The 22,720-nt window shown below is 47.5% G+C and overlaps 1 protein-coding gene across 2 annotated transcripts in view; it reads left to right on the forward strand.

Annotated features, from left to right (window-relative positions):
* Nucleotides 1-19,328, forward strand: part of SERINC5 (serine incorporator 5) — a 173,437-nt gene extending 154,109 nt beyond the window's left edge. For both annotated transcript variants that reach the window (XM_063963465.1, XM_063963467.1), the window contains exons 11-12: nucleotides 17,399-17,546; nucleotides 18,981-19,328. In XM_063963465.1, the coding sequence (XP_063819535.1) occupies nucleotides 17,399-17,546; nucleotides 18,981-19,128 (296 nt within the window). In that variant the 3' untranslated portion in view covers nucleotides 19,129-19,328. The remainder of the gene's footprint in view (nucleotides 1-17,398; nucleotides 17,547-18,980) is intronic.
* Nucleotides 19,329-22,720: the final 3,392 nt, after the last annotated feature.

Here is a 22,720-nt window from a genome sequence, read left to right on the forward strand (position 1 = left end):
GCTGGGGGGGGGGCGCCCTGAGGGCAATATAAACACCTTGGCTGGCAAAATAATCACAATATATAGCCCCAGAGGCTATATATGTGATAAATACCCCTGCCAGAATCCATAAAAAAGCGGGAGAAAAGTCTGCGAAAAAGGGGCGGAGGTATCTCCCTCAGCACACTGGCGCCATTTTCTCTTCACAGTGCAACTGGAAGACAGCTCCCCAGGCTCTCCCCTGTAGTTTTCAGGCTCAAAGGGTTAAAAAGAGAGGGGGGGCACTAAATTTAGGCGCAATATTGTATATACAAGCAGCTATTGGGGAAAATTCACTCAGTTATAGTGTTAATCCCCACATTATATAGCGCTCTGGTGTGTGCTGGCATACTCTCTCTCTGTCTCCCCAAAGGGCTTTGTGGGGTCCTGTCCTCAGTCAGAGCATTCCCTGTGTGTGTGCGGTGTGTCGGTACGGCTGTGTCGACATGTTGATGAGGAGGCTTATGTGGTGACGGAGCAGATGCCGATAAATGTGATGTCGCCCCCTGTGGGGCCGACACCAGAGTGGATGGATAGGTGGAAGGTATTAACCGACAGTGTCAACTCCTTACATAAAAGGCTGGATGACGTAAACAGCTATGGGACAGCCGGCTTTTCAGCCCGCGCCTGCCCAGGCGTCTCAAAGGCCATCAGGGGCTCAAAAACGCCCGCTCCCTCAGATGGCAGACACAGATGTCGACACGGAGTCTGACTCCAGTGTCGACGAGGTTGAGACATATACACAATCCACTAGGAACATCCGTGACTTGATCCCGGCAATAAAAAATGTGTTACACATTTCTGACATTAACCCAAGTACCACTAAAAAAGGGTTTTATGTTTGGGGAGAAAAAGCAGGCAGTGTTTTGTTCCCCCATCAAATGAGTGAATGAAGTGTGAAAAAGCGTGGGTTCCCCAGATAAGAAACTGGTAATTTCTAAAAAGTTACTGATGGCGTACCCTTTCCCGCCAGAGGATAAGTTACGCTGGGAGATATCCCCTAGGGTGAATAAGGCGCTCACACGTTTGTCAAAAAAGGTGGCACTGCCGTCTTAGGATACGGCCACTTTGAAGGTACCTGCTGATAAAAAGCAGGAGGCTATCCTGAAGTCTGTATTTACACACTCAGGTACTAGACTGAGACCTGCAGATAGTGCTGCTGCAGCGTGGTCTGTAACCCTGTCAAACAGGGATACTATTTTGCGAACATAAGACGTCGTCTTATATATGAGGGATGCACAGAGGGATATTTTGCCGACTGGCATCCAGAATTAATGCAATGTCCATTCTGTCAGGAGGGTATTAGAGACCCGACACTGGACAGGTGATGCTGACTTTAAAAGGCACATAGAGCCTTATAAAGGTGAGGAATTGTTTGGGGATAGTCTCTGGGACCTCGTATCCACAGCAACAGCTGGGAAGAAAATTTTTTACCTCAGGTTTCCTCACAGCCTAAGAAAGCACTGTATTATCAGGTACAGTCCTTTCGGCTTCAGAAAAGCAAGCGGGTCAAAGGCGCTTCCTTTCTGCACAGAGACGAGGGAAGAGGGAAAAAGCTGCACCAGTCAGCCAGTTCCCAGAATCAAAATTCTTCCCCCGCTTCCTCTGAGTCCACCGCATGACGCGGGGGTTCCACAGACGTAGCCAGGTACGGTGGTGGGCCGCCTCAAAAATTTCAGCGATCAGTGGGCTCGCTCACAGGTGGATCCCTGGATCCTTCAAGTAGTATCTCAGGGGTACAAGCTGGAATTCGAGGCGTCTCCCCCCCGCCGTTTCCTCAAATCTGCCTTGCCGACAACTCCCTCAGGCAGGGAGGCTGTGCTAGAGGCAATTCACAAGCTGTATTCCCAGCAGGTGATAGTCAAGGTGCCCCTACTTCAACAAGGACGGGGTTACTATTCCACACTGTTTGTGGTACCGAAACCGGACGGTTCGGTGAGACCCATTTTAAATTTGAAATCCTTGAACACATACATAAAAAAATTCAAGTTCAAGATGGAATCGCTCAGGGCGGTTATTGCAAGCCTGGAGGAGGGTGATTACATGGTATCCCTGGACATCAAGGATGCTTACTACATGTCCCCATTTACCATCCTCACCAGGAGTACCTCAGATTTGTGGTACAGGATTGCCATTACCAATTCCAAACACTGACGTTTGGACTGTCCACGGCACCGAGGGTCTTTACCAAGGTGTTGGCAGAAATGATGATACTCCTTCGAAAAAAGGGAGTTGTAATTTTCCCGTACTTGGACGATCTCCTTATAAAGGCGAGGTCCAAGGAGCAGTTGTTGGTCGGAGTAGCACTATCTCGGGAAGTGCTACAACAGCACGGATGGATTCTATACATTCCAAAGTCACAGCTGGTTCCTACCACACGCCTACTGTTCCTGGGGATGGTTCTGGACACAGAACAGAAAAAAGTGTTTCTCCCACAGGAGAAAGCCAAGGAGCTGTCATCTCTAGTCAGAGACCTCCTGAAACCAAAACAGGTATCGGTGCATCACTGCACACGAGTCCTGGGAAAAATGGTAGCTTCTTACGAAGCAAAAATTCCTTTCGGCAGGTTCCATGCAAGAACCTTTCAGTGGGACCTCTTGGACAAGTGGTCGGGATCGCATCTTCAGATGCATCGGCTGATACCCTGGTCCTTGGAGACAGGGTTATCTCTACTGTGGTGGCTGCAGAGTGCTCATCTTCAAGAGGGCCGCAGATTCGGCATACAGGACTGGGTCCTGGTAACCACGGATGCCAGCCTTCGAGGCTGGGGGGGCAGTCACACAGGGAAGAAATTTCCAAGGACTTTGGTCAAGTCAGGAGTCGTCCCTACACATAAATATTCTGGAACTGAGGGCCATTTACAATGCCCTAAGTCTGGCAAGGCCTCTGCTTCAAAACCAGCCGGTACTGATCCAATCAGACAACATCACGGCAGTCGCCCTTGTAAACCGACAGGGCGGCACAAGAAGCAGGATGGCGATGGCAGAAGCCACAAGGATTCTCCGATGGGCGGAGAATCACGTCTTAGCACTGTCAGTAGTGTTCACTCCGGGAGTGGACAACTGGGAAGCAGACTTCCTCAGCAGACACGACCTACACCCGGGAGAGTGGGGACTTCATCCAGAAGTCTTCCAACTGTTGGTAAACCGTTGGGAAAGGCCACAGGTGGACATGATGGCGTCCCGCCTAAACAAAAAACTAGATATTACGCCAGGTCAAGGGACCCTCAGGCAATAGCTGTGGACGCTCTAGTGACACCGTGGGTGTACCAGTCGGTTTATGTATTCCCTCCTCTGCCTCTCATACCAAAGGTACTGAGAATAATAAGAAAACGAGGAGTAAGAACGATATCAGAGGACCCATGGCCTCTACCGCTCAGACAGGATCTGCTACAGCAGGGGCCCTGTCTGTTCCAAGACTTACCGCAGCTGCGTTTGACGGCATGGCGGTTGAATTCCGGATCCTAAAGGAAAAAGGCATTCCGGAGGAAGTCGTTCCTACGCTGATAAAAGCCAGGAAAGAATTAACCGCAAACCATTATCACCGTATTTGGCGAAAATATGTTGCGTGGTGTGAGGCCAGGAAGGCCCCAACAGAGGAATTTCAGCTGGGTCGTTTTCTGCACTTCCTACAGTCAGGAGTGACTATGGGCCTAAACTTGGGTTCCATTAAGGTCCAGATTCCGGCTCTGTCGATTTTCTTCCAGAAAGAACTGGCTTCACTGCCTGGAGTTCAGACATTTGTAAAGGGAGTGCTACATATTCAGCCCCCTTTTGTGCCTCCTGTGGCACCTTGGGATCTCAACGTGGTGTTGAGTTTCCTAACATCACATTGGTTTGAGCCACTTAAAACTGTGGATTTGAAATATCTCACGTGGAAAGTGGTCATGTTATTGGCCTTGGCTTCGGCCAGGCGTGTGTCAGAATTGGCGGCTTTGTCATGTAAAAGCCCTTATCTGATTTTCCATATGGATAGGGCAGAATTGAGGACTCGTCCCCAGTTTTTCCCTAAGGTGGTATCAGCTTTTCACTTAAACCAACCTATTGTAGTGCCTGCGGCTACTAGGGACTTGGAAGATTCCAAGTTACTGGACGTAGTCAGGGCCTTAAAAATTTATAGTTCCAGGACGGCTGGAGTCAGGAAAACTGACTCGCTTTTTATCCTGTAGGCACCCAACAAAATAGGTGCTCCTGCTTCTAAGCAGACTATTGCTCGCTGAATTTGTAGCACTATTCAGCTGGAGCATTCTGCGGCTGGATTGCCGCATCCTAAATCAGTAAAAGCCCATTCCACGAGGAAAGTGGGCTCATCTTGGGCGGCTGCCCGAGGGGTCTCGGCTTTATAACTTTGCCGAGCTGCAACTTGGTCAGGGGCAAACACGTTTGCAAAATTCTGCAAATTTGATACCCTGGCTGAGGAGGACCTTGAGTTCTCTCATTCGGTGCTGCAGAGTCATCCGCACTCTCCCGCCCGTTTGGGAGCTTTGGTATAATCCCCATGGTCCTTACGGAGTTCCCAGCATCCACTAGGACGTCAGAGAAAATAAGATTTTACTCACCGGTAAATCTATTTCTCGTAGTCCGTAGTGGATGCTGGGCGCCCATCCCCAGTGCGGATTGTCTGCAATACTTGTATATAGTTATTGCCTAACTAAAGGGTTATTGTTGAGCCATCTGTTGAGAGGCTCTGTTATATTTCATACTGTTAACTGGGTATAGTATCACGAGTTATACGGTGTGATTGGTGTGGCTGGTATGAGTCTTACCCGGGATTCAAAATCCTTCCTTATTGTGTCAGCTCTTCCGGGCACAGTATCCTAACTGAGGTCTGGAGGAGGGGCATAGAGGGAGGAGCCAGTGCACACCAGATAGTACCTAATCTTTCTTTTAGAGTGCCCAGTCTCCTGCGGAGCCCGTCTATTCCCCATGGTCCTTACGGAGTTCCCAGCATCCACTACGGACTACGAGAAATAGATTTACCGGTGAGTAAAATCTTATTTTTTCTTATTATTCTCAACACCTTGGGGATGAGAGGAAGAGTAGGAAACACATAGACCGACTGGAACACCCACGGTGTCACGAGGGCATCCACTGCCACCGCCTGAGAGGGTCTCTTGACCTGGCGCAATACCTCTGTAGTTTTTTGTTGAGGCAGGACGCCATCATGTTTATCTGGGGCAGTCCCCACTGACTTGCAATCTGTGCGAAGACTTCCTGATGAAGTCTCCACTCTCCTGGATGTAGATCGTGTCTGCTGAGGAAGTCTGCTTCCCAGTTGTCCACTCCCTGCTGACAGTGCGCTTACATGATTTTCCGCCCAGCGAAAAATCCTGGTGGCTTCCGCCATTGCCACTCTGCTCCTTGTGCCGCCTTGGCGGTTTACATGAGCCACTGCGGTGATGTTTGACTGAATCAGAACCGGTAGGTCGCGAAGCAAAGTCTCCGCGTGACGAAGGGCGTTGTATATGGCCCTCAGCTCCAGGACGTTGATGTGAAGACAAGTCTCCCGGCTTGACCAAAGACCTTGGAAGTTTCTTCCCTGTGTGACTGCTCCCCAACCTCGGAGGCTCGCGTCCGTTGTTACCAGAATCCAGTCCTGAATGGCGAACCTGCGACCCTCTAGAAGGTGAGCACTCTGTAGCCACCACAGGAGAGACACCCTTGCCCTGGGGGACAGGGTGATCAACTGATGAATCTAGATATGACCCGGACCACTTGTCCAGTAGGTCCCATTGGAAGGTCCTCGCATGGAACCTGCCGAAGGGAATGGCCTCGTAAGATGCCACCATCTTTCCCAGGACTCGAGTGCAGTGATGCACGGACACCTGTTTTGGCTTCAATAGGTCCCTGACCAGAGTCATGAGTTCCTGGGCCTTTTCTATCGGAAGATAAACTCTTTTCTGGTCCGTATCCAGAATCATGCCTAAGAAGGTCAAACGAGTCGTAGGAACTAACTGTGACTTTGGGATATTGAGAATCCAGCCGTGTTGATGTAACACCTCCAGTGAAAGTGACACGCTGTTCAACAACTGCTCTCGCGATCTCACTTTTATGAGGAAATCGTCCAAGTACGGGATAATTGTGACACCCTGCTTGCGCAGGAGCACCATAATTTCCGCCATTACCTTTGTGAAAATCCTCGGGGCCATGGAAAGCCCAAACGGCAACGTCTGAAATTGGTAATGACAATCCTGTACCGCAAATCTCAGGTATGCCTGATGAGGTGGATAAATGGGAACATAAAGGTATGCATCCTTTATGTCCAGGGATACCATAAAATCCCCCCCTTCCAGGCTGGCGATGACCGCCCTGAGCGATTCCATCTTGAACTTGAACCTTTTCAAGTATAGGTTCAAGGATTTTAAATTTAAAATGGGTCTGACCGAACCGTCCGGTTTCGGGACTACAAATAGGGTTGAGTAATATTCCCTCCCTTGTTGAAGCAGGGGAACCTTGACCACCACCTGTTGAAGACACAATTTGTGAATTGCATTTAAAACTATCTCCCTTTCTGGGGGAGAAACTGGGAGGGCTGATTTGAAAAACCGGCGAGGAGGCACCTCTTCGAATACCAGCTTGTAACCCTGGGAAACAATTTCTATTGCCCAGGGATCCACCTGTGAGTGAACCGAGATGTGGCTGAAAAGTCGAAGACGTGCCCCCACTGGGGCGGGCTCCCTCAGCGGAGCCCAAGCGTCATGCGGTGGATTTTGTAGAGGCCGGGGAGGACTTCTGCTCCTGGGCAACTAGCTATGGTTGGCAGCTTTTTTCCTCTGCCCTTACCTCTGGCAAGAAAGGACGATCCTCGTACTCTCTTGTTTTTATTTGACCGAAAGGACTGCATTTGATAATGTGGCGCTTTCTTAGGCTGTGAGGGAATATAAGGCAAAAAATTTGATTTACCTGCCGTAGCTGTGGAGACCAGGTCCGAGAGACCTTCCCCAAACAATTCCTCACCCTTGTAAGGTAAAACATCCATATGCCTCTTTTTTTTTTTTCTTTTTTTTTTTGAGAATTTTTTTTTATTGATTTTTAATGTTTAATAATACATTTGCAAAGCAGGAGATACATACATCAAATAAGCGCACATCGCGCTCAGTATCTGAATATCAGTAACAATGTATCTGCATGAAAATGGAAAAAATGATAAAACAGATCAAACAAATAGGTATGCCTGAGCATATAGAACCATAGCAACATGGCAATGAGCAAAGGATAAAAACACCATCCAAGGGCAGAGGAATACCTCTCATTAAAACAATATAAACTACAAGATAAGAACAAAAGTTAGGTTAGCAATAGGAAAAAGAGAGAAAGAGGAGGGGAGATATAGAGGGGGGGGGGAAATAGCCGGACGGTCCAAAGCGCCAGAGCTATGCATCGGGTTAATATAAAATGGAGATAAGTAAAGAGCATGAAAACCCTTAAGCATAAGCAGAGAGTGAAAAGTATTATATTATATTATATGGTAGCTAACGGGGGTTCAGCACCAAAATATGTCGTCCAGGGGGACCACGTTGCAATAAAGTGGGCTGGGGTGTCATGAAGTTCCGCAGTAATACGTTCTAACCTATAGGTTTGCCATATGGCGGTTATGGTAGCCGGAACAGTAGGGGGTGATACAGATTTCCAGTTAGCTGCAATATGGCATTTGGCCGTATTCAGAATATGCTTAACTAATTTCTGTGGTTGGCGGGGGATGTGGGGGACTGGACGGGAGAGCAGATTGTAGAAAGGTGACATCGGAATCGATAGTCCAAGAATATTAAAAATTATTTTATGGATCTTAGTCCACCAGCCACGGGCAAGTCCACCAAATGTGCAGGAGGGTTCCGCGGCGACCACATTGTCGCCAACAGCTATCTGGGCAGGAGGCGTAGATTGAGTGGAGACGTGTAGGTACCAGGTGCCAATGGTAATATAATTTGTAAGAGTTTTCTTTAATTCGAACTGATATGGAGCTCGTAGAGATTTCCTGTTTGACAACAGACCATTCCTCGGGCGTCAGAGTCTCACCCACCTCCCGTTCCCAAGCCAACTCATTTGGCTCCTTTTGGGGCAAATTATGAGCTAGCAAAATTTGATATATAGCCGAGAGCAATCCCTTGGTTGATCGGCAATTGTAGCACAAAGATTCAAAGCTCGATTTACCCCCCCAGGGGTGATGGTCTGGGGATAGAGGTAAAAAAGTGGCGTATCTGTAAGAATTGGTAGAAGGCTGAGTGTGGGAGGGAGAAACGGGATTGTAGATCTGCAAATGTAGGGAACGAATGGAGTGGAGCAATATCCAAAAGGAACAGTATGTTGTTGTTGATCCACGAATCAAATGCTAAGTGGTTCTCACCCGGCGGGAAGCTAGGGTTGTTCCACAGAGGGGTGAGAAGGGAATGGAAGGAACGTAGCTGGTAGAGCCGAGAACAAAGGTACCAAATGGAAAGAGTGAATCGTATAGTAGGCAACAAAGAGGCAGCAGGGGGGCGATGTTTCGATTGACACCATAGCAAGCTATAAGGAGAATACTTTTGAAGTGAGGCTGCCTCCAGATGTGTCCAGACTCTATGGCCAGGATTAGTGTGCCAAAGGACACACGCAGTTAAGTGTGCAGCTCTATAATATTTAAGGAGGTCAGGAACACCCAGACCTCCCGCCAGGCGGTGCTTCTGGAGAATTCGCATCTTCACCCTGGGTTTTCTCCCTGCCCAGATAAATTTAGTGAGATCAGCCTGAAGATTTTTAAGGACTTCAGTAGGGACATGGATGGGGAGAGTTTGCCACAGGTATAGCAGACGGGGTAGTAAGGTCATCTTAACAGCCGTCATGCGCCCAAACCAGGACAGGATATATTTGTTCCAATTGGTCAAGTCATTTTTAATAGAGGATAGTAACCTGGGAAAATTGGCAGCATAGAGACCAGGATAGGATTTAGTTAAACTCAAGTACCTGGGTATATATTTATCAGCTTGCCAAGTACACGGGAAGGAAGCCTGGAGTAGTCGGAGGTCCGGGTCCGCAATATGCAGGGCCAAGATTACGGACTTGTCCGAATTAATGTTATAATTCGAAAGACGGCTGCATGTAGAGATCTCTTCCAACAAGTGTGGGAGGGAGGTATGAGGGTCCGTAAGGGTGAGAATAACATCATCGGCGTACAGCGCAATTTTATGATTCTGGTTTCCCGACACGCTACCAGATATATTACGATTATATTACGATAGTCTAATTCTAGCCGCTAATGGCTCCATAATGAGAGCAAATAGCAGGGGAGAGAGGGGACAACCTTGACGGGTGCCATTTCGTATGGGAAGGGGGTCGGAGGATAGGCCGTTGATTAAGATGGAGGCTGAGGGATTCTGGTAAAGTGAAGTGACACCTTTATAAAAGGCCCCATGCAAACCCATATTGAGAAGTGACTGATGTAAAAATGGCCAGGCCACCCTATTGAAGGCCTTTTCTGCGTCAAGGGCCCCCACCAATGTCGAGAGAGACTTGTCTTGTGCTAGGTGGATAAGGTTGATGAGGCGCCTAGTGTTATCCGCAGCCTGTCTACATGGGATAAAACCGACCTGGTCGGGATGAATGAGGGAGGGCAGAAATGGGGCAAGTCTGTTAGCCAGGATTTTAGCGAAGAGCTTCAGGTCGACGTTCAGAAGTGAGATAGGTCCATAGTTCTTCATCTCTAAAGGGTCCCTATCAGGCTTAGGAATGAGGATAAGGTTGGCCCTGGTGGTGGCCGCATCAAATCATCCCCCATCTAGGACCGAATTGAATAGAGATTGAATTATGGGCAGCAAAGGGGTTGTACATTTTTTATAGTATAGAGCAGTAAAGCCATCAGGGCCAGGGGCAGCAGAACGGCGTAGCTGTTTAATGGCTGTCAAGATTTCTTCTATAGAGATAGGGGCGTTAAGCTTCTACATGTCCGATTCGGAGAGCTTAGGGAGATTACAAGAGGATAGGTAGTTTTGGAGTTCAATGACATGGTGGGGGTCAGAGTCCGAGGTGGGAGGAAGATTGTACAAAGATGAATAATAGTCCCGAAATTGAGAGGCCATACGTGTCGGGTCGAACGTAGTGGAACCGTCAGCGCATCGTAAAGAGACAATGCGGTTTTGGGTGCGCTTCGCTCGGAGTTTCTGGGCTAGCAAGGTATCGGCCTTATCCGACTTCTCATAGAACCTCTGACACGTCCACAAGAGTGCCTTGACCGCCTTTTTGGTCAGAATTTGAGACAATTGGCCCTTAACCGCTAGCAGTTTGGAATACGTTTTCTTTCTGGGGCGGCGTTGATGCAAAAGGGTCAGGGCAGCAAGTTCCGATTCGAGGGCTTGGACACGTTGCACCTCGGTTTTCCTATGGGCAGCCGAGAGTCTTATAAGGTAGCCTCGGATGGTGGCTTTGTGTGCTTCCCATAGCAAGGAGGGAGTGATGTCTGGGGTCGAATTATCTGCGTAATAGTTAGTCAGTGCGGTGGTAATATCAGCAACAGTGCCCTTCTTGAGGAGGAGGGAATTATTTAGGCGCCAGGATCGAATAGGAGGGATTGGAGAAGGGGTCGAGATCTCAAACAGGACAGCCGAGTGGTCCGACCAGGGGATGGGGGAGCGTCTGAGCACCGAGGAGTTTACGGGTCGTGTCTCGGTCAACAGACACATAATCAATACGAGTATAGAGATCATCAGGTGGGGAGTAATGAGTAAATCCCTTCGCTGAGGGATACAAGGTTCTCCAACCGTCGTATAGGTTAGAAAGTGACAAATGTGACTGCAGACGTTTAGCCAATTTGGTGGGAGAAACAGCGGTAGTACTGGAGTGGGACCTATCCAGAAGGGGGTCCATAGTAACATTACAGTCTCCACCGATTATAGTCATGCCCGTTGGGAGCCGGGAGAGGCTGTCAAAAAAGGCCATAAAAAGAGAACCCTGCTGCGCATTAGGGGCATACATGGAGGCCAGAATAAGAGGAACCTGATTATAGGTACATGAGAGGATAATGTAGCGGCCCTAGGGATCCGATACAGTGTCGTTAGCCACTATGGGGAGGCCACGACGAATCATGATAGCGGTGCCTCTACGTTTGGCAGGCATATTTGAGTAATAGACGTGTGGAAACTGTTTACAGGACATAGAGGGATGAGGGGGTTTAAAATGGGTCTCCTGGATCAAAACAATATCGGATTTCCGTCTATTAAACAATTGGATGGCCATGGCTCGTTTAGTGGGAGAATTAAGGCCGTTAGCGTTAACCGATATAACGTTCTAAGTCATGGTGGGAAAGGGTGTGAGTGATGCAGAGTGGAGGGCAGGGAGGGACCGATCCGGCTATGGGGAGAAGAGAAGAAAAGAGAGAGAGAAAAGGGAAAAGAATCTGTATAAGAATACAGAAGAGCCGGGTTCAACAGAGAAAGGATAAGCGCCATCCGGGCGCATCCTTCGGTGGGGGGATTGGGCTCGTAGCAAAAAGGCAAATAGAGTGAGGAGAAACATAGAGAAAAAGGGTACCAGGGAAGCAACCATGTGACGGGGGTAGGAAAGGCTGACAGAATTGCATTATAAAAACAAATGTAGACATTGCGAGCAGTATAAGCATAGGAAGCGGGCGGGATAAAGCATTCAATAATATCAGAGTAATCAGATATAAACATTACTGGAATAATATAACTTGAAACAGAAAAACACAGATCTAATCTGCCAGCATCCATGTAATGGGTTATCTAAACAGTAAGGCGGGAACCGCCCCAAAGTGGGGAACTTCTAGTATTAAAGTAGGGTGTGTACATCACAACAGTATCGGGGGCCGAGTAAAAGAGAGAATTATCTAAACTAACAGACTATTAACAGAGAGCCCCCCAGTTCACAGTAAGAAAAAGATAACAATAATAAAAAACAAAAACAAAAAACTGGACCCGGTGGGGTGGTCGTCATCTATGAGCGGGTGGCGGAACAGTTAATAAGCAATGGAGGCAAGAAAAATAAATATTACCAATGATCCGAACAGGCGTCCACAAACGGCCGACACAGCGCAGCCAAATAGATAACCACATCGTGTCGCCGAATGAGGAGGTCCGCTCGGCATGTCCCAACCACCAGGCTATATAGGAAACAAAGAAAACAAAAGTGAAAACGAAACTTATAGATAAAAAGATGGACGACCACAGCATGTCGCCGAGCGGTGAAGTCCGCCCAAGGCCTCACAACCACCAGGCCGTATAGAGAATATGAGAGTCAAATGTTAATGTGAGACAAAGTGAAACAGAAGTGATATCAAAACAATAAAAATCACATCAACAAAGACTGTATCATGAAATACCAGAGAATGTTCAAGTGGAGGACCAGTCCGGAATCGGAACTCTTGGTTCCGAGGTAGATGGCGACAACTGGTTCCGGATCGACTCGGGAGATCTTCAGAGATGCCAAGAGTCTTGAGCAAATCAACTCCCAGCGACGGGGTCCAGACTGCGAACATAGTCCCGCTTGGTGTAACCAGAGAACGTTCAAATGGTAGATCATTCCGGGGCAGGAGCCCAGAAAAATGTTCAAATAGAAGACCATTCCGAAGCTGGGGCCCTAGGGCCCGAGGCAGAGGGTGATAGCCGGTCCCGAGTCGACTCAGGTAGATTTTCGTAGATGCCAAGAGTTTTAAGTAAATCAGCTCCCTGCGTCAGGGTTTTGATTGCAAACATAGTCCCATTCTGGGTGACTTGTAATTGAAAAGGGAAGCCCCACTTGTATCTAATGGAATGGGCACGGAGTGCCTTGGTTATATCGATGAGGTCTCTGCGTTTTTGAAGGGTATTGGGAGCAAGATCCTGGAAAAGTTGTAGCTGGGAGCCGGCATAAGAAACTGACGGTGTCCCTCTAGCCGCTAGCATAATTCTCTCCTTGGTAGCGTAGTAGTGAAAACGTATAATAAAATCACGTGGTGGTTGATTAGGAGGTGGTTTAGGTCGTAGGGCCCTATGGGCGTGGTCCAAATGAAGAAGGGCCACAGGAACATCCGAAACCAGCTGTAGAAAAAGGTTCTCCAGGTACTCTGGGAGGGACTCGGAGGATACACTCTCGGGGACGCTCCGAACACGGATATTGTTCCGACGATTGCGATTGTCAATATCCTCTAAGTGGTCTCTGTACGCTTCCATATCAGCCCGGATATCCAAGAGCTCCTGCTCAACCACCGTTTGAAAGTGGCAAACGTCATCGACCTTGCGTTCCAAGGAGTCCGTACGGGTACCCAGGTCCGCTAGCTCAAATCTGAACTCCGTTAAGACCGCCCTCATTTCCGACTGGATCGTTTTCGTAACAATAGCCACAATATCTTGAGTAGAAAGTGGAACAGTGGAGGTGGCGGCGTCAGCAGAATCAAGGGATTGGTCGGTTGATGGTGAGCTCCGGGCGGAAGCGCCGGCTTTCTCCCAGGCCCGTAGTATACTAGGTTTAGGCGTCTGAGAATTCTTGCGATTTTTTTGAGACATTATGAACACAGAGTTTCGGTTCAATATAATAGGGTAATGCAATATATGTGATAGTGCCCCCCGTCACTAATCGGTCGCTATGATTAGGGAGACATGAACTTCAGATGGGGTACTAGGCGTTTAAAGAAGCCTCGAAACAGCGTGGGGATCGCCACGGCAAGGGGAGTAGGAGAGTATAGTGGCCGGCAAGCTAGTAACGCAACCCACATTTATCACGTTTATCACGGTAATTGTCCACCAGTCCTGGGCCAGCCAAGGAGCGAGTATGAATTCCCGAGAAGTGGGTAATATAGCAGATGGAAGGAGCAGCTAAGGGCACGTAAAAGAGGACGGTCTCTCACCTTGCCTCGGGGGCCCGTGGGAATCCGGTTAGGAGATCCAGAGTGTTGCAGGATGCTTGGAGACAGCGGACAGGCACCTCCAAACCAGGCCAGGCTGGAGCAGGGAGAGGAGAAACTTCCACCACAGCCCAGTAGGAACGGCCCACCTCCGCCTGCACCGCGCAGGGCAATGCTGGGCCTCTTCCCTCCGTTATACGGGGGGGCAATGGAGCCTCCGTGGATGCAGGAGGCCAACAGGAGAGGCCAGAGGGAATCCCGCGGCTCCGGGTGTGGAAGCCCGATTCCTCCGAGTCACGGAGCCCCGGGGGAGGGGCCGCACCAAACTCCGGGCCCAGGATCACCGGCCCGACCAGGCCGCAGCGTGTAGAGATAGACCGCGGGGGCTCCGGATCCCGCGGCAGGCAGCAAGCCGCTCCGGAGGACTCCCGCAGGGCAGGGAGGAGATCAGGGCCCGGGCCGGCAGACGGAGGGTGGAGGGGAAGGAAAGAGCCTGCAGGAGACCCCACCAAGATGGCCGCCACGCGTCTCACCCGGCGGGCCGGCCGCGCCACAGTTCGCCTCACTCCCAGGAGGTATCAGGCCGGGGAGGCAGAGGGGACCCTCGGCAGTGTTCAGCAGCGGCGGAGGCTCCAGCAGGGGGATCCAGCAGTCGCCGGGCGGGTCCGAGTCCCCGGAGGTCAGCGGCTGTTCAGCGCGGAAATCGAGGCCCCAGGCTGAGGGGCTCAGGTAGGCCACTGTCCGTAGGAGCTCCGATTTTGCTCCCCGACTCCGCAGCTCTCACCTGGCCACTTCAGGAAGGAATAGGGGAACACCCAGCAGTAGTCAGGGGATGGGGATAAAAGAATAGGCCGATTTTAAAAGCCCAGGCATCACCTGTCCATTGCCGGGTCCATAGGACTCGCCTAGTAGAAATCGACATAGCGTTGACTCTAGAACCCAGTAGGCCAATGTCTCTTTGAGCATCCCTCATATATAAGACAGCATCTTTAATATGACCCAGGGTCAATAAAATGGTATCTTTATCCAGGGTATCCAATTCCGCCGATAAGGTATCTGTCCACGCTGCTACAGCGCTACAAACCCAAGCCGACGCTATCGCCGGTCTGAGTAAGGTACCAGAGTGTGTGAAAATGGACTTTAAGGTAGCCTCCTGCTTGCGATCAGCAGGATTCCTGAGGGTAGCCGTATCTTGGGATGGCAGTGCCACCTTTTTGGATAAGCGTATCAACGCTTTGTCCACCCTTGGGGAGGATTCCCAACGTATCCTGTCCTTAGCCGGGAAAGGATACGCCATAAGAATCCTTTTGGGAATCTGCAGTTTTTTGTCTGGAGTTTCCCAAGCCTTTTCAAATAACTCGTTCAGCTCATGAGAAGGGGTAAAGGTTACCTCAGGTTTCTTTTCCTTATACATGTGTACCCTCGTGTCAGGGACAGGGGGTTCCTCTGTGATATGCAAAACATCCTTTTTTGCAATAATCATGTATTGAATACTTTTAGCCAATTTTGGCTGTAACTTTGCATCATCGTAGTCGACACTGGAGTCAGAATCCGTGTCGGTATTAGTGTCTACTATTTGGGATAGTGGGCTTTTTTGAGACCCCGAGGGTCCCTGTGACATAGGGCCAGGCAGGGCCTGACTCTGCATAATTCCTGGACTCAGCTTTGTCCAACCTTTTGTGCAATAAATTCACATTAGCACTTAAAACATTCCACATATCCACCCAGTCAGGTGTCAGTGCTGCCGACGGAGACACCACATTAATTTGCTCCACCTCCTCACTAGGAAAACAGTGCTACAGAAAAGGTGAAAATCCTTTTGGGCGCTTCATGTCTATCGTTGGCTGCCTTCTAAATCCAAGATTGGACATATCCCAAAAAAGATCCAAGGATTTGGACAGAAAAAAGTGATTTTGTGGACTAAATGGCGCTAACGTTCATTTTCCACTCTTGCATGAACGTTAGCGCCATCTAGACCACAAAATCACTTTTTTCTGTCCTTGCTAGGAAAGCCTTCTACCTCAGACATGCCGACACACGCGTACCGACACACCACACACTCAGGGAAACCTCTTATCTGAAGACCGTTCCCCCACAAGGCCCTTTGGAGAGACAGAGAGAGAGTATGCCAGCACACACCCAGCGCCAATGACCCAGGAAAAAAACCACTATATGTTTACCCAGGTAGTGCTGTAAATATCTATTAGCGCCAAATTATGTCCCCCCCCCCCCTTTTTTTTAAACCCCTCTTTCACCGTGGTAAGCAGGGGAGAGTCCGGGGAGCTTCCTCTCAGCGGTGTGCTGTGGAGAAAATGGCGCTGGTGAGTGCTGAGGAACAAGCTCCGCCTCCGCAGCGGCGGGCTTCGGTCCCGCTGAAAAATTCAAAAACTGGCGGGGGATCTCTTTTATATACAGTGCCCAGCCTGTATATATGCTTATTGCCAGATTTGGAGGTCCTTATTGCTGCCCAGGTCGCCCCCCTCCTGCGCCCTGCACCCATACAGTGACTGCCGTGTGTGTGTGTGCTGTGTGGGAGCAATGGCGCACAGCGTTACCTCTATGAAGATCTGAAGTGTTCTGCCGCCTCTGAAGTCTTCTTTCTTCACATACTCACCCGGCTTCTATCTTCCGGCTCTGCGAGGAGGACGGTGGCGCGGCTCTGGGACGAACGGCGTGGGTGAGACCTGCGTTCCATTCCCTCTGGAGCTAATGGTGTCCAGTAGCCTAAGAAACAGAGCCTAACATTAAAGTAGGTCTGTTTCTCTCCCCTCAGTCCCTCGATGCAGGGAGTCTGTTGCCAGCAGGCTCCCTGAAAATAAAAAACCTAACCAAAATACTTTCTTTCCAGGAAACTCAGGAGAGCTCCCTGTAATGCACCCAGTCTCCTCTGGGCACAGTAATAAACTGGAGGAAGGGCATAGAGGGAGGAGCCAGTGCACACCCATACCTAAAGTTCTTTCTTAGTGCCCATGTCTCCTGCGGAGCTCGTCTATCCCCATGGTCCTTACGGAGTCCCCAGCATCCTCTAGGACGTAAGAGAAATATGTATTGGGACATATCTGTATACCCCCTAGTGTTGGTAGCAATGTAGATCCCGGCTGACATTTGTGTCTTCCTTACCTCACTTCAGAATATCTCACATGTTTCAAAAGGTCCCTTACTTTTCTATTTTTGTTTTGTATATTTTTTTCCCTGTGTCCTCTGCTTTACATTTATTTATAGAAGATTATTGGGTGTAATTTCTGGGGCGTTTTAATGTTTGTTTGTTTGTTTTTTATTTTATTTTAGTTGTTACTATTTGAAGTGTGTGTGTGTGTGTGTGTGTGTGTGTGTGTGTGTGTGTGTGTGTGTGTGTGTGTGTTTTTATTCTTTTTCCTCTTGTGTTATTTTATTCTTGCATCTGTGATCAGGTCACCTACCAACCTATCAGATGTGAAGTTATGTCAAAATATGATTATCTTTCCTGTTTATTCTTTCTGTATATGTTTGTGATGTTGGCTTTATTCTTACTACAATACATTTTTGTTGCGTTTGAACAAAGTGATTGTAAATGTGCATTTTCTTGTGTACATAGCTGACCAAGAAGAACGAGTAGAAGCACGCGGAGGACAGAGAGTGGCCTATGACGAAGAGATAAAGACTGTGTACTCTTACTCTGGTTTCCATTTTATCTTTTTCCTTGGAACGTTGTACATGATGATGACCATCACCAACTGGTTCCAGTAAGTAGCAGTAGCAAGTGTTTTCTTAATCTCGATTGTTTTTATAACATAATATTTCAGGTAGTCTACTCTGTCCACACATTTTCATCGCTCCTTTCCGAGACAGCAAAGTTGTTTATCTCTGTTGCAGATAACCAGTAACAGAACTATTGGGGATACAGTCAGCACTGGTTCCAGAGCCAAGTGGGTAACCCTCCCAGTTCAAGGCCTCAGCACCATGCTTGGACGGTGGAAGCGCTAGACAGTGCATGCTCAAAGGGCACCTTCGCTTTGCTCTGTTGAGAGCAGCGCAGGTGGCCTGAGATGCACTGTTCTCCCCCTACAGATACCTAATATAATAATGTTGGATTATGAATCAGCACCTTGTGACCTTAAACTTAAAGCGCCACTAATATTAAATGCAATACGTGCCTGGATTCTCATTTATTATTTGTGCCGCTTTAATTAGGGCCGTCAGTGGCCTTAACAAGACTTGTAAACTTTTTTCTCCTCTCTCTTAAAATTAGAAAATCCTGACTTTTTAGGTGAAGTAAGTGGCAGCTAGCAGTCGCGTCACAAACACCTCTGCTGAGATTTGCATCTGCGTTGTCTACATCCTCTAACATTGTCTGTTATATATAGTCTGTCATTGCAATGCCACAGAAGATACATGTGTTTTGTAGCCAGAGTGTTTTGTGTTTTTGCATCATTCTAAACCTGTTTTACTACTATAATAATCCTCTAATATTTTTCAGTGAGCAATGCGATCTTATGTATTTAGGGGTATATTCAATTGAAGTCTGTCGGCAGTTTTTGACTTTTTAAGGTCGAATACTGATTCGACCTATTCAATATTTCCCTAAATTTTTCGTCAAGTCGATGAATTCGACTTGTCGAATAGCACTTGGATCGGCGGAATAGCTGCCGATCCACGTGCTTGTGTTGAAAACGGGGCCAAAACCGACAGGTTTTGTCTCCCTTTTTCGACCATCTCAGTCCGACATCAAATGATGTCGGACTGAGATGCAGACCCAGAGGAGGCGAGGGGGGGGGGGGGGGTTACAGCCAGCGGGCAAACAGGTTAGATCAGCGCTGCTGGAGCCGGGTGGAAGCTGCCGTGAGGTCAAGCGGCTGAGTGACATCCTGCTGCAGCGCTACTGTAGTGCTGATCTTCCCTGTATGCCCGCCGGCTGTCGCCCCCCTGGTCTCCCCGCGGCTCGCCCCCCTTCTCCTCCTCTGCGTCCCATCTCAATTCGACTTGAAAAAGTCGACTTAAGATGGGATTGAATATGGGTTGTCGTGTCGGATCCATTCCGACAAATACATGTCGGAATGGATCCGACTTTAATTGAATGTACCCCTTAATCTTTTGGGGGTTTTGTATGCTTGCTGCTTCTTTAACCATTTTACAGTGGGTTATCATGTAATAATGGTTAATTGTTTCTGTTTCAACAGTTATAACCACGCGGATATAGAGAAGTTATTTATTGGCAGCTGGTCCCCGTTCTGGATTAAGATGGGCACCTGCTGGACATGCGTTGCGCTCTACCTCTGGACGTTACTGGCGCCCATCTGCTGCTCCAGCGGGGGATATGTAGTATAGATAGCAACTTCAGTTTGTGTAATAATGAGTCTCATTTTCTGTTACATTATTTCTTACGTGTTTTTAACCCGATGAGTAAACATCTTTTTTTTTTTTTATTATTATTATTATTATTTTGTTTTTATATATTTTTTATGCTAAGCCATATTGTGCAGGGCACAAAATTTTCAAGTCAGCAATAAATTTTGTTTTTAGACCCATGTTCTGTTAGCATGTTACATGTAAACGATAGTGTCATGCTGTATTACTTGCCATCAGATACGCCATGCTGTTTTATTTGGTTAAAAAAACAATATTCCAGCTTGTTTTTTTATATTGGATGTTATTGTGTTGTTTTTGTTTGTTTTTCAGTTTTAAGCGTGAACTTATTTGAGGATAGGGCTAGATTTAGACAATGCACCTCTATCTAAAAGGGCATTGTATTAGTGTGCGTGGGGCGAAGGTTGTAATGTAATAGCCAGATAGGGTTAGTACAGGCGACGCTGCTTTGCTAGCTTATAATTTGATACTGTGTATAGAATATAAGATTTCATAACTGCTCTAGATTGAACATTGGGACAGATGTATTAACCTGGAGAAGGGATAAGCAAGTGAGAAACCAGTGATAAGAGCAAGGTGATAAACGCACTAGCCAATCAGCTCCAATATGCAAATTGACAGGAGCTGACTGGCTGGTGCGTTTAACACCTTGCACTTATCATTGGTTTATCACTTCCTTATGCCTTCTCCAGGTTAATACATCTGCCCCGTTATTAGACTAAGGGGGACATTTACTAAGCAGTGATAAGAGCGGAGAAGTGAGCCAGTGGAGAAGTTGCCCCATCAACCAATCAGCAGCTCTGTATCATTTTATAGTATGTAAATTATAGATGTTACTTCAGTGCTGATTGGTTGCCGTGGGCAACTACTCCACTGGCTCACTTCTCCGCTCTTGTCACTGCTTAGTAAATGTCCCCCTTAGTACCAGAGGATTCTGGGAAATGAGTTGCTGTGTTATTCTTTAAGCGTTCTGTTCTATACTAGACTGGGATTTTGTTCCAATTGAATTTAACTAACAAGGGGTAAGTGGGGTTGGGGGGTCACAAAGATCTCCCCAAATATTGTGAACATCTTGGAAGCTCTTCCCAAATATTCAGAAATTTGTGTTTTGTTTTGTTTTTTACTTATAACTTATATTGCAGCAGCTCTATTTTCTATTTTTATACTTCTGACACATAACAGAACATTAAGGTAAATGATAAACCGAGGGGGAAATGTAGCCTGGTTTTGCCTTTTAAATTATTGGCACTTTAAAACATTGGGCGAGGCTGACGCCTGCATCTCCCCTTATACCTCTATTTCTTCATTCCTGCTATTACAGATGTGTCCTCATACATCCAGCCTCAATACGTCACGCAGCACGACATTCCTGGTGTGAGTGAGTCGCCAGGGCCGATGCAACTCTGCTAACATTGGCCATTTTTGTTTTCCAAAAATTTGTCTCAGTCACAACGCAGTGCTCAAGGACGCACAGGGAGACTATGCTGATTAATGTGATATATGACACTTGTATATTGTGTGTTACTGAGTCTGTATACGGAGCAGAACAGAACTTGTATTGGGAAAAAAGCTGCAGTTGCTACATTGTATCACTTCATGTACAGACACAGAGACTCAGTCGCACACAGATATACAAGAGTCATATATCAAATGAATCAGCAGGCTCCTCATGCGTCCTAATCACATTGTTTTGCAACTAAGATGCATTTTCGGCAGAAAAGACACCGGACGCTAAAAGATTGTCACTGGACTTCAGCAAAGATGAATGAGGACACATCGCTTTATCTGGTCATATCAGTGGTGAATTTCTTACCAGTGGACTGTCAACTCAAATAACCAATTCTCTATCTAATCTCTAGAGCCCCAAATGTCTGCTAGGAAGAAAAAAAAATAAGTTTGGTTATCTGATTATATACCATTACGCTGTATTATGCTGATATTGTTGACATGATTTTTCAGATACGGTTTAAATATTATTATACAAAAGGAATAATGGCAGATCAATTACTCTGGGAATAACAGGAATTTATGAGCCTGGGAAGAACCCTGCAGCAGGACGCCATCAGCTTAGGGGTAAATGTCCACGGTAAACCTTTCTTTGCTACAGATTGCAGTGAGGGCCATTTAGTAACTTTGGGGGTAATTCATATCTGATCTACGATAATTTTCTCAGACATGCGGGGGTCCACCCCACATGTCTGGCTCTGCCACCCCTACACACACACACGGGTGCGAAACCATCGCACGGCGGCAATGCCTTTGCACCCGGCGAGTTGCTCCCTACCTGAGCAGCTGGTGCACATCCCAGCTGTGCAGGCAGGCAGGCGGCTACCCGCCGCGTCCCAGGTCGCAGCCGCCACGGCCCGCCCCCGCAACGGTCCGAACACGCCTGCGTTGTCTGGACCGCGCCTCGCAAACGGTGTTCTAATGCCGTTGGCACATCCCCTCCCAACCCGCAACCGCCTCTGCCTGTCTATCAGGCAGAGGCAATCGCAACCCTGAGATGCTTTTATCACCTCACTGGGCTCCCAGGGTGCGCGAGCGTACTCCGCATAGGGCTTCAGGCTGCGATCACTGCAGCGATCCAGTCTGAATTAGGCCCTTTGTACAGAAGTACAGTATAACACTAAAGCTATGAGCCCATGTGTGACTATTATATAGTGCAAGTCAAACTGTGCAAATGTCTGGTTGCTGTGGATCTAGAGCAGAGGTTCTCAAACTCGGTCCTCGGGGGCCCACACAGTGCATGTTTTGCAGGTAACCCAGCAGGTGCACAGGTGTATTAATTACTCACTGACACATTTTTAAAGGTCCACAGGTGCAGCTTATTATTTCACTTGTGATTCTGTGAGGAGACCTGCAAAACATGCACTGTGTGGGCCCACGAGGACCTAGTTTGAGAACCTCTGATCTAGAGCATGTTTTAAAAAATTTGTTACATTTGGAGGCACTAGGGCCCCAGGCCGTCTTCCAGGGCCACACCTGTAGCAAGCCGTAGCTTATTAAGACCATTACTTAAGCCACACTCTGGACTAAACAGATGTGGGTGTACGTCACTGTGAGTTTCTTTGGTAACAACACTTTGTGTGTAAAGTATTCTTTATTTTATGTAATTTTATTTACTGTATTTCTATCATATAAATAGTTTATTCAGAGGAAAACAACTATATAAAAACAAATCGTATTATATAGTATATTATAAAGTAATATAAACTATATAAAGACAAAGCATATGTACATATAGTCACCAAAACTATACATAATTGTTTGTGTCAAAACTGTGAATTCACCAAAGTAATTTGAGCAGCAGCTTTCATCCTATATTCTTAAATTGTTTTAACCAGTTACCAGTTAAATAACGATTTTGTAGATGTGACAAATTCATTTTGTCACTAATTCATATAATAAAGTACTAAATATGTGGATGTACAAAGGAGTTTTTCTAATATGAGTTTGACAGAGAAAATCATAAAAGCATAAAATGATACTACGGGCCGGATGTAATGACGCCCAAGTTTGGTTGCCGTGCGGGATACCGGCTGAACTTCAACGT

This window comes from Pseudophryne corroboree, chromosome 1, assembly GCF_028390025.1.
Source record: "Pseudophryne corroboree isolate aPseCor3 chromosome 1, aPseCor3.hap2, whole genome shotgun sequence".
Lineage (NCBI taxonomy): Eukaryota > Metazoa > Chordata > Amphibia > Anura > Myobatrachidae > Pseudophryne > Pseudophryne corroboree.